Consider the following 15,939-nt stretch of genomic DNA (forward strand, 5'->3'; position numbering starts at 1 on the left):
TGCTGTAGAGGGAGCACACAGGAGCTGTTCGCCAGTCCATCCATAACTATATACTTACATACATACCCACACACAATTTACTTCCAAAGTTATAACCAAAGCTAACAGAAACTCCCTTCTGCCAGCACAGTTGTCCCTGTACCAAGGTTTCTGTCAGGATAACAATGTCAGTGCTGTAGTATGAATTTTCTTTTTTTGCTACTTCATACCAACATAACAAAACTTTATGGCATAGACAAACCGAGACTGCCTCCTGTTAGGGGATGCTGTGAGCTGTGATCTGGCAGCTTTGACTTGCCTTCTTGACCACCACTTGACCAGGTGGCTATCCTGGTAACAATACCACTGCCTTTTTACTCCTTTTGCTTCTGTGGAGCAAACAATCTCTTCCAATTCAAATTATTTACAAGAAAATACCAGAGAATAAAAAGTATTAGAAATTAAGTTAGAGATCCAGTGTACTGGAGTCCAAAGTTAAATCCAATACCAGCAACCTGTTTGAAGACTTTGCCAAAGAGACAGATGCTACTATTAGGGAAAAAAAAAAAAAGCCCAATATTTCATGACTTGGAACTGAAATCCTGTGACCATAGCCATGAGCAAAATATTTTACTACCTAATAGTATTTAATAGAATACTCTATGTAATACAGGAAATACTCAGAATTTGACCAAGGCTTTTGCTAAAAAAGCATTACACCTATAATGGGTGATGAAGGTTTGAAGAGGACATCAAATACTTTAATAACAGTGTCACGAAAACCTCCCACAAGGATAAAATGAAGCTTCAAAATTTTCACTGAAAACTCAGATTTATATGCTTTTGTTAAGCTTCACATAATACCTGGAGAAAGTAGCAGAAGTCTACACTAAGCTATTTCAGTGCTTAGCATTAGTAATATGCTGAAGGCTTGGACAAGCTGTTCAATTTATCCAGGTGAAAACAATACTCAGTGTTGCTGATCTTAGTTCAGAGCTAGGACTTTTTAAAATTGCTTTAATAGCACCAGCATAACTTTGTACTTAAGTCAGTAGAGTTTTACAATTTACTGTGATAGGAATCAAATTAGGGAACTGCAGAAACTGACAAATTTGAGAATTGCATACAAATATCCAAGAAATATTAACTTCAGAGGGGTCTGACATGCCTGTTACACTCTTGAAAAATAATTTAATTAGTGTTCTATTACAAACTTCAGTCAAAATACACACATCGTTCAGCACCAATTAAAATGCTTAATGTGTTGGCACGTAAGACTGGTAGATAGGTTCTGCTTGGCTGTATTTAAAAAGGAATTCAACAATGGTAAAAATTGCAGTTAAAGCATTAAGGTTGCCAATAATAGCTTTATTTTGAAATGGTTCATCATTTTCTCCCTCTGTTGGGCTGTAACAGTTGGAACTTTGAGGAAACCAAAATAAACATCTTACTGATTTAGGAATATGATCTGTAGTTCTACCAGTCCATTAAAATCAGAATTATAAAAAAAACCCCAAACACCTAAAAGTCTTTGTGATTAGCTGAGAGAGTGGGTTTCATTGCTCAAGCTACCAGGATCTAAAGATTTATATTCTCCCCGTTTGATGTTTGATATTTGTATTTTAGCCCATTTCTTCTTACCTCAAGTGACAAATATTAACAAGCCACGGGAGGTGACTAACTGTCAGCATGGGATAAATGGCAACACCGCTCTGACTGACTTTGGGTGGTCAGGGCAGGAGGAAAGATAGGGATGGTGGCTGACTCAGAGTAACAATTTCAAGAACATTTGGTATTCTTAAATTTCACAGAACATACTACTAGAAGAGGTCTTGATCACTGAATCTGATCCTCAGGGAAAAGTAGGAATTTGCATCTACACCATTCTCGTTGAACTAGCTCTTATTTTGGAACTGACAACATCTCCCACGGTGAATTTATTATTATTTAAATTTTAATGACTAACGGTCACAAATACAGACAAAACCTAGTTTATATAGATTATGTTCTAGCCAAGTGAAAGGATAAAACCTTCCAATTTCTGCATCAACAGATGCTCTTAATATCACAGCGATCACATCTACAATCCTGTTGCCTTTTGTTAAAATAAATATGGATAGATAAATAACAGAAGTAGTTAGCTAAAATGTTTGGCTTTGTTCTTCATTTCTGCAAATTATGCTGGGAGAAAGTCCCTTTTTTCCTTAGTTTTTTATATGAGAACATCTTCATATTGTTAGTGATGTGATACAACTGGGTATTTTGCAGTCAGCTTTCCTTCCTGCCAATCCAAAAGAAGGTGGTGAGGGGGAAATCTCTCTCAGCAGCAAAGTGTTACAAGGCCAACAACTTGAGGAAGACCTGCCTCATGGTTTTTACAGAATTCCTTTGCCACTGAGCTGCCGAGCAGCAGTTGGCCAACAGAGCTGAAGGAAAACAATCTGGTCTAGTGTCCACAATTCACAACTCCATGTTCCAGATCCAATTGCTTTCACACCTTTTCACTCTTTCTTGAAATAAGAGAAAACTCCACTTGCATGGTCCATTCTGTTTAGTGATACTTATGCGACCAGAAAAGCTGAGGTACTACAAGCAGATATACAACTCAAAATAAACAAGAACAATGCTTGCTCCTTCATTCAGCAAGGTGCAGCACCTTTTGCACAGAAGAGATTCTGCAGAAAAGGCTCCCTGTGGACTGGCACATCTCTCCATTTAATGTAGAAAAGTAGAAAATAATAATGTAATTTATGACTTAAAAAATAGAGCATAACATCTCATAGGGTAGTACAAAAAGGATATAGACACAAAGAAATATCTCCTTAGAATATAAGGCTATACATAAAAGGTTATATATTATTTTTAGATGTATTTTATATATATATATCTAAATTTTTTCTATGTGTGTAACAAATTACAGTTCTGTCCCCTATAGTATTTAAAGCTCAAAAACTCTGTGTGTCTGTGTGTGTATATATATATATTAGGAAAATAAATGGAAAACACTAAATAAAGGGTTTACCACTTGAAGGTAAATACTAAGTTCCAGTGGTCACAGTGCATTATTTTAGTAATACATCCATCCAGATGTAATAGCCATGTAACTCTTCTGCATACGTTCCATATTTAATTATGTTTGCTGTTACATTATTAGCACTTGTGGTGTGTTTGGCATTTTTTGTTTGTTTTTAACAGACACACAAAACATAAACATTAGTATTCTCCATGTATTCAAAATGGGAAACATATGACAACACAATTATACATATATATATATATACACACTAAGTCATTGTTTAACTTATCTTCCTATTGGTCTAGCATACAAAACATGTCTTGGATATCTATTTGTATTAGTGACATCCAGATCAAAACCATCACAATTTAAAACAAAATTCAGTATCAACTGTCTTTATATAGGTCTATTAATTCAGTATATTCATGTATGAATGCTGTTTAAAAGTCCTGACCAAAAAAACAAACAAATCTACATCGCCACCTACTTCTTTTTGGTGTCAAGGAACATCTCTTGACATGACAAATCACACTGGCAGACCAAACCAGGAGCATCAGTATGTTGCAGAGACAGGACTGAAAGCCACAGGTACATATACAACTTGGAAGTGAACACAACGGTAGAACATGCTCATGTCACTGTTACCTCAATAAACTACCACATGCCCATCTTGTGGAAAGTCCTCTAGTTAGACTGGGAAGAAGAGAAACAAGAAACTTTTATTCTATTCCTGCTTGCCATTTCTTTGGCATTGAGGTCTGTTGCTTTACTGAGCAACAGAATAGAAATTTTAAGATTCTTAAAATTCATCATGAATTTCAAACTAAAGTCCTCTTGATGATGATCCTCTTAATGATGATTAAAGTTGCAGTCTCTCTACATCTTTTATGTTTTTAGAAAAAACTCCTTTATTCCTGATAATATTATGATCTTTCAAAACTTCTGAAAGATTACTTTGGTATTTTATTGCAGCAGCCTGGTGATAGCAAGAATCTGTGGAACTGTGTCCATGCAAGGTACAAGAGGATGTGCCATTTCTCATATGCTAGTGAAAATACAGCATCACTGACACTCCCAGTCTTCTACGTCCCTGCATCTTGAGGAAAATAATTGATAATAATAATGGACAACACTAACTTAAGTATTTTCTAGTGATCTATCAAGCTAAGTGCTTAACGCTTACAGATAAGATACTCCCACTAAGAACAGCAGCTCAGATTTTAAAATGTGCTTGTGCTCCCCTGTGCTCATGCCCACGTGGCACTTCGAAAGAAAAAGCACATTTCTCTAAAGAGCTTGGTTGGATAGGTTAGGGTTGGAAAAGGGATATAACTGAATTGAAAGAAAGATATATACGGATATAAATAATAAATACTTCACTAAAGTTTAATGAAGTCATTAATGAAACACTGAATTAAGTGCTATCTGCCAGGGTATAGCTAAGAAATATAAACTCAACTGTGCTAAACGACATGTAAAACAGAGCATCATACTGTTACGTGCCCTCTGTCAATGTCATTTGATTAAGGCTGACTCTGTGCTTGCAAAAGCATTGAAGAGCTAAATGATAAATGATCAACTGTACAGCATCACCTGTGAGAGGAAGTCATCTAATCAAGATGTGGAGATGCCACACTCAGTGGGATATGGAAGAATGTACAACCTGACTGTGTGCTGCACTCCATACTTGATGTGAAAATGACAGTAAAATGAAAGCAGTTGGCACTATAATCCCAGATCAACAGCTGGCATTCCAGTCCTAAATGTCAAATTCCTGTTGGGGATTTAGAGACTTCACAGATAAAATATTCTGTTGCTTTTTACTATTGTAAAAGGCAGAATAATACTAATGACCATAAATTAGAAGTGATGAAGCACAGCTTATTTGGATAACTCAAGGTCTTAGCAAAAACTCTATAGACATTAGAATTAGGAGCAATAAAAAGGACATTTTAGCTCACTTTCCTAAGGAAACAATGCTGAGGTGATCATTTCTGCCTGCTTGTCCCCAGACCTCACTTATAGGTTTTGAACTTGTTGCAAGATGTAAGAGGGTCTTGTGGATGAAGAGAAATCCTAGAGGGAGCTGATTTCATACAAGGTCCCTGAGAACTGACTGCTGGCTAAAGGAGAGAAATCAGTAAGCAATGCCATGGGGAGAAAGGCTCTGGCATAAGTTTACACACTATTGGAGACCAGAGATTGCATGAGAGAAACAGAACTTATAATTACTTCAAAGCAAGAGAAAATAAATAAAACCTTACAGTCAGCTATGACACAGATTTATAGGATGCAAGGCAAACACAATTTCTATAACTCAAGGATTAGTTGTACTTTACAAATATGAGAAACAAAAGAAGCCCCAACAATGGCATACTTATTAGCTAGGGACATTAAAGAATTTTGCATATTTTTTTTTACAGTGGTTAATGAAGTATTTTTATCTTCCATTTCAGAAGATAGTAAATACTGTAATTGTATGTCTGGCAAAACACTTTCTATTCCAACCATAGCAAAAATACTATTAAACAATTTACACTGTATGTAAATACTTTTATATCCTGGATTACGCAGTTTGAACTCAATGTCTTTTAAATAACAAGTCAGGTAATGATACTCATTTTTAATATATCCTGTAAAAATGGAGAAAATACCAAGGGAATGGGAAAGCTGAAATTCCATCAATAATCAGAAAGGACAAACAGGGTAATTGTGTGGTCACAGGTCACAGTCAACTTGAGAACTGTGTCAGGGAAAAAAACATGAAAAGTTGATTTAGGACACATAAAGCAAGTATTTAAGGCCTAATGTCAAGCAAGTCAATATAGTTTGAGGAAAATAAAATAAAAAGAAATGCTCTGCCAAACTGAAGATCTCTCTAATAATATTTAGTGAAACTGTTCCTGATAAAAGTACCTTTTTTTTTTTTTAAATCCATAATATGCACACTATAATTTTGTTAACATGTTTTAGGTTGTAATGTATTATGAAGTCAATTATCTAGTCAGTGTTTCTTCAAAAACAGTTAAATCAGAAAGTTACTGCAGAATTATGCTGGCTTTAGTGATTCCACTGAAATCTGGTCTTGTTTTAGTCCCATGGAATACATACCAGGAATCTGGAAAATCAAGTTTACAGACAACACAACAAGGCATCCCGGAAACCACTAAAACAGTCATGGTAACTTGGCAATTTGACTTCATTCAGCTGTCCAAATGCAACCTGATGTACACATACAAGACATCAGAGAAGAAGACACTACAGAGTAATACGCTATAAAAAGCAGAGGTGTTGAAAATATCTACAATTACATAATATATAACTGAGCGAAATGATAAACCTTTGATGTGATCGGGTTATTTAGTGAAGAATTACAGTATCTTCTTACATGTAACTAGTTGAAACTACTTAGCAAATAAGTATTGAACTGCTCTACTACACTAGCAAAAATTGGAAGAATGGACACTGAGTTCCTGTCCTAAGAGTTATGCAAGAAATGAGGGAACACCTATAAGAATGAAACATGTCTTGGAGAAGTAATCTTTTCAGTGAGGAACATTTGATACTGGTTTATCTAAGAACTGGTTAAGGATAAAGTAATTCTTTTAAATCTCCACAGTAAGAAAGGAATCTTCCTTTACAAATAATATGAATAGTTAACTTGGAGTTGCACTGCGATGCTTATGGGTGAGGTATCTGACATGCAGTGTGGAACTCGCATCTTGGTGTTCAAGAAGTACAATCTCCACGCAACTAGAAGGCAGCATCTCTCTTGCTACCTCCCTTCTTCGCACCAACCCAAACTGCTACAACCAGAGTACCATACTGTGAGGGTATACAGAGAAAAAAAGAACAAAACCCAAATCAGCCAACCAGCTTTTCAGAACAGTATCTTCACTGGTGGTGTCACTCAGAGAGCTCCTCTTCTTTCTTTTTCCCCAAATACTACTTACTGCAAAATGCATAAGGCAACAGAATCCAGTCTCTTCCAGAAGACCTTCATCACTAACCATAGACTGTTTCTCACTTGCTTTCCTCTGATGTCATATACTTTCAGCTTTTACTTTACAGTGCTTCTAATTCAAGCAAAAGAATGGAGCTGCCTCCATTCAGCCTCTGCCTCTGGTATCTACTGTTTAGGTTACAGCCATGCAGACAGAAGAAAGCAGGCTGAATCGTCTTAGGTTGAAAAAAAACCCAGAACTGAATACAACACATCAACTGCCTGAACAAAATGAAGTCATTACTACCACCTCCTTTGTTCACATTTTTTCCACTGCATCTTAAGAAAGATGATGTTCAACTGTGTCATGCCTGTAACGCACCTGTATGTGTTACAGCACAATCACATTGGATACGCAGCTCCATGGACATCATCCAATTCAGTCAGGCTGCAGCCAAAGCTAATCTTCTCCTTAATCTCTAAATAATTTTTTCTCATTATTTCCTTTGTGGGCGTATTCATGCTCAGATAGCTGAGCAGATCAGGGAACTGACTTGGATGGAATTAACCAAATAAAAACAGTTGTTAAGTTAAAATGACTGTGAAATCATCCTTTAGCATTGTCCTACTTAATTTCTGACCCCAAAAGTGTTTTGGTGGAAGATACAAGCCAAGATACTTCTAAAGCTTTTCTGTATCAAACACCTATCTGATGAAGGAAGATTTTTGCCCTTGTTGTTGAATTTTATTTGAAAAGTCTCAGTCTCTCAGTCCTATGTAATTTTTGAATCTGACTCAGTGTCTCCATTATCTCACATTAAGCAAGTAACTACATTTCTTTCTGCAAACTAGACAGTAATGCAGTATGGCTTCAAAGAGAGATATGTTGTACTGGAACAACTGATATATTTGGAAAACACTCAAACAAGCTTTTAGGCAGAAAGCACCCTCTGGGTTTAGATATTACTGTACTCTAAGTGATAAACAGAATTTGCTAGCACTTGTTCAAGCATTGTCATTTAGGAAAAAATATGAAAATATTTAAGGAGTATTAAAGTGCTCGCTTTTGTTAAAAACTTGCATTAACAATTTTGAACAACACATGGGTTTTACATATATACATATATAAATTTCATTTTATAGTCAAGTTTCTAGCACACAGGTGCAAGCATGCTTGCTCAACTTAGACTCCAGTAGTCTTTAGGAACACAGGATAATTCAACGGCAGTAGCTTAGTTTTAATATCTTGTTTTCTGACATACTTCATCTATAGCTCAGCTTTATTATGCAACTTAAGATAAAGAAAAATAAACCCCTGCAACCTTCTCTAAGAGAGTCATGCATTATGAACTAAACTAAGCATTACCTTGTTTCTTAGTAACACAAAATGTGCAATCTTAGATTTATTAAAGTCCCATGAACACTAAGAATTTCCAAACTTAACTTGTGTTACTGCATGAAAAAAAATTAAAACAGGTGCTTACAGGGTAACAGAGCTATTGAATGATTTCATTAACTTCCATTAAGCTAAATGACTCAAAAATGGCATTTAGATCAGTACTAAATCATCATCTAGGTCAGCAGGAAGCTCATTACAGACTGACAATCCAAGTGACAGAAACACTTTTTTACAAGTGCTATAGTAGTAATTTCCTGTGTGAAAGGCTTATTGCTGTTCCTGCATTCCTCAGGGGACACTTCTTCTCAGAGGATGTTACTCTTCCCCAGGAAGAGGAAGGAACCAGTTGTTATTGGATGTGTGGGCTGATAGCTGTCGGGCATTTTCTGCATGCCACAGAATCAGCTGTGAGAACTGTGAATACAGCTTAGATTTCCAGTCAAAGCAGAGGAGAACGCTGCTTGAGCAGACAAGGTCAGACTGTACATGTAAAGTATCTCAGGAAACAGAAAGAGAAATAATACCTGGAACTTCCATCCCTTTAGTTCCCAGAAATGTGCTAATTTACTAAAGGAACAATATACAGACATGGATCAATCTGAAAAGCATTCCTGAAGCACTGCACTGTTGCCATGAGTAAGAGCCTCTACAAACTAAAATTCTGCAAACTCTAAAAAGGCAGTTATCTCACAAAAATTGTGTGCGTAATTTTTTCCTGTTAGATACCTCTCCTGAACTTCCTGCTCTATAGCAACTCCAGCTGTCTCCCTGTGTGCTGTGACATTTTTACAGGGTGGATCACCAGTAGCTAGTCCATGCCTATTCCAGTATCACTGAATTCAGTGTCACATTCCACTGGCTTTTTCTTAAGTTACAGCAACAATATATTATTCTAACTTTATTTATATTATATCAATATTATATATATATATATTATAACTAAGTTAATTTCCAAACTTCATTTAAAAACCAATCCACCAACTAGTTGATTCTAAAATTATTAGGGAGACAGAACAGTGACATACAAATAAACAGTACAATTTCATAAGGTACATTTCCTCAGGAAAGCAGGCTAAAAATAGTATAGGAAATATTCTTGCACTCTCTAGTGCCCAATTCAGAATTCAATCTCCAATGAAAACTTGACTTTCTCTCAAGTTCCAGTTCACTCAGAGAATATAATGAAGCCTATTAAGGAACATCAGGACATGTATTATTAGTTAATTATGCAGAGGCACAACATATTTCCTGCTCTCTCTTTGTAAACCAGTAATTACATGCTGTGTTAGAATATCATCACTGTAAAATGCAAGGACCATTTGGATCATACTCTTCTTTCATTACGTATGTTGAGTTCACCTTCAAGTATTTGATCTTAAGTTTTATTTGATGCTAGTGGTATTAAAGCATTGCTTTTATAATTAAGCAAACAAATCTTTTTAAAAATGCCTGCACCTCTACAGCAGCTCAAAATGCAAGTTTAGAAGTTCACTGTTCAATATACAAAACACTTCGTCTTTTTGGCACTTCTGACAGAACATGAGCCATTTTGTTCACATACACCATACCTGCTTTGGAAGACTCTTCACTGGGCAACAGAAAAAGCTCTCTACTGCCTCATAGTTGTTCAGATGGATTAGGTGTAGCCTTTGGGAGGAATGGGAGACTTCCCTGAGAGCAGCTGAACGTGTTCAGCTGCACAGTTGTGGGAAATAGGCAGCCTATCCTCCTCCACCAGCCCCACACACTGTACCTGCATAGCACGCCAAGAGTAGAAAGGTCTGTCTAGAGTGTAGTGTAAGCCAAGATGACACTAAAAATTGCCTGTCTAAAAGCAAGATTGGACAGAGAGAAGGATTCATTTGCAAAGACACAAAAGCACAATTCTTAGTTTTATTCTGCTGCACCGAACACTTCTGAGTTCCTCTATTGACAGTATTTATTCTGTGTTTGTAAAAGACTTAGTATGAAAGATTCAGAGTTGGTTTGAGAGTTTTCTGGTATGCTCATCTACAGAGAAGGTGCAGACCACTTAACCTCAAAATTTAGGAAATAGTGTGAAGAGATCCTGTTTCTCCAAATTTCATTCTGGTTTGTGATTGTGAGTTCAGGGAGTTGACAGTTTGTTCAAATAAGGATTTACTGGTAACCAGAAGAATGGCAGTATATGAAAAAAATCTACAGCTATTAAGAGAGTGACCTTCCTTATTTCTCTGTCTGGGAGCAAGGAAAGTAAGGTGATGGAAGAGGCTGGGAACTGTCAATTTTTATCAAAGCCCCTTTGTTGCTGGGATCAATTCTCAAGGCAGAGCTCATTCTAATTGGCAACTGAGTTTTGGACAAGGAACAAAACCAGGACATTTCTCTTCTTCAATGGCAATGATTCCAGTCACCCTTTCAAAGGGAATAGTGCTGGAATTTTTCTTTCGTAGAGAAAAATGTATGAATATCATGCAATGATCTGAGTTTAAGTGAAAGGCTAAATGTCTGAGATCCCAAGAAAACTTGATATCCACGGACTACAGAAAGCTGTTGGGCTTTCGGATGAACTACAGCAAGCAGTAAAGGCAACTCCTACTCTGCACAGTGAAGTGACATCTGGGTTTTGTTCTTCTGGCTGTTCCCTTCTGAACTGGACTTGGGCCTCAGAGGAGACGATTTATGTATAAAATTGCTATTATTTCCTTTCTTCCTTTTCCCCTCCCTTTAACCTTACTGAAGACAGTTGGTGTTTATTTCCATGTAAGTCTGAAGTCAGGAAAGGATGTAAATCAGAATAAACTTGACATTGTGTAATAAGGAAAATATGCAGAATTTTTAGCTTTTAAAAAATAACATTTAAGATATCATTTCTATTGTCATCCTCTCCTACAGGATTCTGGAGTTGTAATAAGCCATGCAAGGAAGAGACATTACTCCAAGATCTTTTTAAAGTAAGTTTCCATGAGGAAGAATAGTTAACTAAGCCTTCATGTATACAGAAGTGGAAGCATAGATGCAAATTTTGCATTCATAATTGCTGTCTTTCCAAATATAGAGGGTATCTTTTAGGTTGTAGGGTTTATGGTTTTTTGTATTTAAAACAAACACAGAGAAAAGTGTGTCAAAAAATCCCTAAACACTGAAATACATACTGCAAAAGCAACGTGTACATGACAAATTGAGAGTACAGATACCTCTACTTTTTGCATCAAGACACCTACTACAAATGCAGTACAGATATACCTTTTATTTTAAAACTTAGCATGTTCTTTTTGATCCAAACAAAAACAATCCTTATCTTTCGTCACTCCGTAATTAATCCAGTCTTAACTTTGTAGAAGTTGTATTGTAAACAAAAAAAAAAGCATGTCATGTTTTCAGTGTTAAATAGCACTGGAAGAGAAAGAACAGCAAACATCTCCCAGCCAGCGCAGACATTCTGACTTCCAGATTACAGTACATTGCTTTGCTTCCTCCAAATCCTGTTTACATGAGCAAGGTCAGGGGATGGAACATTAAAGAGCCTCTACAGTGATTTCCTGCTGCTGTCAGTAAAAACTACAGAGACACCATCAACTTTCCCTTGTTCCCAACAGCTTATCAGGGACCGGAGGTTACCAATGTATTGCCTTACAGAATTGACAAAACCCAAATTCCCTCAAGAGTAAAACTAAAATTGGAGGATGAAACAGGAGGAAACAGTTCCAAAGGGAAACAAAACTTCCAATTTTTCCTTTTCAATAGTTCAGAAATTAAGCTTAAGTTGCTTGAAACACAGAGAAGAAGGGGTGGGAGACAGGCAGTAATGCTTTCAGTCCTCAATGAAACAGAAAGGAGAAAGAAACACCACTCCCAGCCCTCAAACCTTGACTCCAATTCAGTGAACATTTTAGAGTGAAAAAGGCTAGAATATACATAATTTCTAGTAATTGCAACATATAAAGACTCTTGTCATTGGAAAAGTCAGGGCACTGCACAAATACTAGTCAGCTAAGCATACATGGCTCATTTTTACACTGGTTTCAGTAATACACAGAAGTGAATAAATGAATCATCAAATTCAAAGTTATTTCCTAAACATAATAACATACAGGAGGTTCTTAATGCTTTTGTAATTGTAGTCCAAAAGAAAGCAACTCCATATGAAGATCACACTGAAGTTCTTCCACTGATACAATGTCCACGTTCCCTTCACTAAGTTTACAAAGGAATTTGCATCAGTGTGAATCTGAGATGAAAAAAGGTTTTTCATCATGTTCAAAAAGACTTGGCCTTAGAGCTAAGCTAGAACACAAACTGAAAAGATAAGCTGTTTACAATTCAGGTAGTTTAATAATTTAATTGTTTTCTAGCAAAATCTCTAAAAGAACATTCATATCTGCATATCTTAGCTTAATCTTTGAAGCAAGAAAATACAACTAAATTTAAAAAAACATGTAAGCAGGCATTTTAAGTGCAGAAGCTGTGATTAATTGTTAGTTTTGATGAAGTAATAAATTAAAATTCCTTAAAAAGAAGAGGAGGAGGAGTGGGAGGAAGAGATAATACCAGTAATTTTTTCATACAGTTACAGCTCAAAAATATAAATGGACTGATAAGAAAATATCTAAACATACACTTTAAATTCATAATAAAGAATCAAGAGTGTTAAATTTTTAAATACTTTAAATACTTGTTTTTCAAGTCTTCTCCAGGCAGACTATTGTCAAGAATAGATGACAGCGATACTTCACTGCACCTTAAATGTATGGAGTTGGGTGTCCTGTTTTGGTCTTCTTCATTCCAGATAGACACTGGCATCCTGGAGCAAGTCCAGTGGAGGGTGAACAAGATGGTGAAGGGGCTGGAACACATGATATATAAGCAGAGGCAGATAACCAGGTTTGTTCAGCCTCAAGGAAGAAAGGATACATGGAGATCTTGCTGCCATCCCAAATATCTAATGGGTGGATAGAAAGAAGACAGACACAGATACTTATTAGAGGACCACTGCGAATTAGAGGTAACAGACATGCTGAAAAATAGGATATTCTAGCTATATATTATGAAAAAAAAATACTGTCATCAATCAAAGACTAGAGCAAGTTGCACAGAGAGATGGTGAAATCTCCATTCTTGCACATTACTAGCACATGAACTGGACAAGGCTTTTAAGAACTTGATCCAAGTTGGCCTTGCTTTAAGGGAAAGGTTAGATGAAATTACTCCAGGCATCCCTCTCAATCTATACTACTCTACCATTTTTATTAACAAATCCTCACAGAAGGGAAGTAAGACCTTTTTGCTCTGTCACAAGTCATCTTAGGGCCAGTAATAGCATATTCCCCATAAAGCAGTAGGACAGGACACAATTCCAGCTGAAGAAAAGATTATCAGTAAGAAGAGCACTTTCTCTTATTTCCTGGATTGAGACTAGATTGAGACCTGTGAACATCTGCCCACTTACTGTCAGAAATTTTGACAGCTATTCAATTGAACATTGCAAGGTTTTGCATACACTTCCAATCTTCCCGAAGACATCTCAGGGAGCTCAACACAGAACCTACAAAAGCTTCAGTGTTGTTACTTGTTCCAGAGAAACTGGAAGTCTTTAAATACTTTGAGACTGTGATCTAAGAAAGGCTGTCTCTCTCTTCTTCAGTAGAAAAATGAAAGACGTTGATTAGCTATGTCCAGTGGTCTAGAGACTTGCCAATGTATTTTTAAGACCTTGTCGCATTATATGCATAATAAATACATTGAACAAGAACCCCTAAAGATGTCCAAGTGCAGAGTGCATTCTTCTCACTGCAAATATCAGAAGGGCAAAAGAATTCCTTAAGCTAGAGTAAAACACTTCAAAAAGAGTAAGTAGATATAGACAGAACATTTGTAAATTAACCTGTCAACCTGATCAAAGACTTTTAGTCATTTGAACAGTGTTCTTTTAGTAGAAGTAGGACCAAAAAGTCATAAACAGCTTTAAAATGGGTCTTGGCATATTTGCTGGGGAAAAAAAACAACCTGCAGAGTGATTGTCTTTGATAATCAGTAGAAAAAGAGCAACCCATTGGGGTTGGAATCAGAGGGGCATGAATTAGGGAAGATGGTGAATTAGATTAGAGGTTGGAAACCTCAAGTTAGAGAAGGATTTAAAAAAATACACAAATAATGCAAAAAGCAACATCGCTTAGGTGAGGACAAACTGTATCAAGAGGAAATTTGGAAGTAAAGGTGTGATTGGAAGAAATCCAGCATCTGTCCTTCTCCCTTGTTTCTTATGAAGAACACATCAAGTCTCTATAAACAGGGCCTCTACACGTTAGGAAAATTGAGCCAGCTTCAGATGAAAAGGTCCAAGTCACTGAGATCCAGAACCCTTATAAACAAGACACAGAGGTCTAGGTGGCTGGTCTGATTAAGAAACAGGTGTTCATTCCACAAACAGCAGGTGCTGGTAATACAGCAGACAGACATCAGACAGAAAGATGACACTAAAAGATGAATTGATATTAGAAAGTTATCTTAAAGAACCTTATTTTCATTGTGAAAACACAACAAAACAAATGCTAAACATTAAAATACATATTATCTCCTCTCAAATACAAGTTATTATATGATTATTTGTTTCAAAGTAAAGGTTTGTCATCAACTTCTTAATCATGAACTTAAAGAATTTTATATAGTACCTTCACAGCTTACCTGTCACAAAGCATTCATGACAAAACAGAACAGCAGAAACCATACCTGCTGCATATGCACTAACCCTTCAACCACACAAACTCTTTTTATGGTAACTAAAAGTGCTCAAGATACAGTTTATACCTTCACAGGTCCAGATTCAGAGCTTAAAGAAAAATTCTCATTTTAACTTAATTCTAGAACAGCATGTCTTTTAGATTTCATACCAGGAGAGCATATTTCTCCTCCTACGAAACCACCACTAAAACATTGCCTTCCTTTCCTCCCACGTGCCATACCAATGTCATACATACAGCTAACATTAGAAGACTCTAATCCTATCATTCTGCCTTAAAATGTCTTACTTTTTTTTCTCCTAGAGAACTACTAAATGCCTTAAAAGGAAAAAAATTAAAACGGCACTTCTGGAATTGTATCCGTGAGACAGCTATTCTTTAGATTTCCCGTTATTTGCAGATAAAGACAGAGTTACAAAAAGTGTTTGAGAATAAACCACAAATTTTAACAGTAATATTTAGATGTAATTAGCGTGGGCTTATAAATAGAATTTCTGTTTATATAGTGGTAAAATTACAGTATAATATGAAAGCTTTGCTATTACACCATCTTCTGGTTAAGCTTGGGAACTGTGACAGAAAGCCTAAGTTGAGAACTTAGGAGATTGAGCTCTGAGCACTCAAAAATTGTTAAAAAATATTTCATTCATATGGACAGAAAGAGTACATTTCTGATAACAGCTATATTTTTTTATTTTTTTTTAAGCAACTTACCAGAGTCCTGAAAGACGAAGAGGTTCTAATCTCTATGACAGGTGGGTCAGGTGTTTGTGTATCAGTTACATCACACGTAGGGTCAACCTGTTGAAAATGAATTATGTTATTATTTCAGCACCAGCAGAGAAAGGGAAATAAGAATGAAATAAAAAGTGAGCACACATGT

The 15,939-nt window shown here is 36.2% G+C and overlaps 1 protein-coding gene across 2 annotated transcripts in view; it reads right to left on the reverse strand.

Annotated features, from left to right (window-relative positions):
* POC1B (POC1 centriolar protein B) overlaps nt 1-15,939 on the reverse strand; it is a 47,496-nt gene that overhangs the window by 8,551 nt on the left and 23,006 nt on the right. The window contains exons 10-11 of one of the 2 annotated variants that reach the window (XM_050324007.1): nt 15,771-15,857; nt 13,058-13,258 (exon numbers count right to left, since the gene is read on the reverse strand). In XM_050324007.1, the coding sequence (XP_050179964.1) occupies nt 13,097-13,258; nt 15,771-15,857 (249 nt within the window). In that variant the 3' untranslated portion in view covers nt 13,058-13,096. The remainder of the gene's footprint in view (nt 1-13,057; nt 13,259-15,770; nt 15,858-15,939) is intronic. The other variant, XM_050324006.1, reaches the window with a different exon arrangement.

Source organism: Myiozetetes cayanensis, unplaced genomic scaffold, assembly GCF_022539395.1.
Source record: "Myiozetetes cayanensis isolate MyiCay16 unplaced genomic scaffold, myiCay2020 scf3, whole genome shotgun sequence".
Classification (NCBI taxonomy): Eukaryota; Metazoa; Chordata; class Aves; order Passeriformes; family Tyrannidae; genus Myiozetetes; species Myiozetetes cayanensis.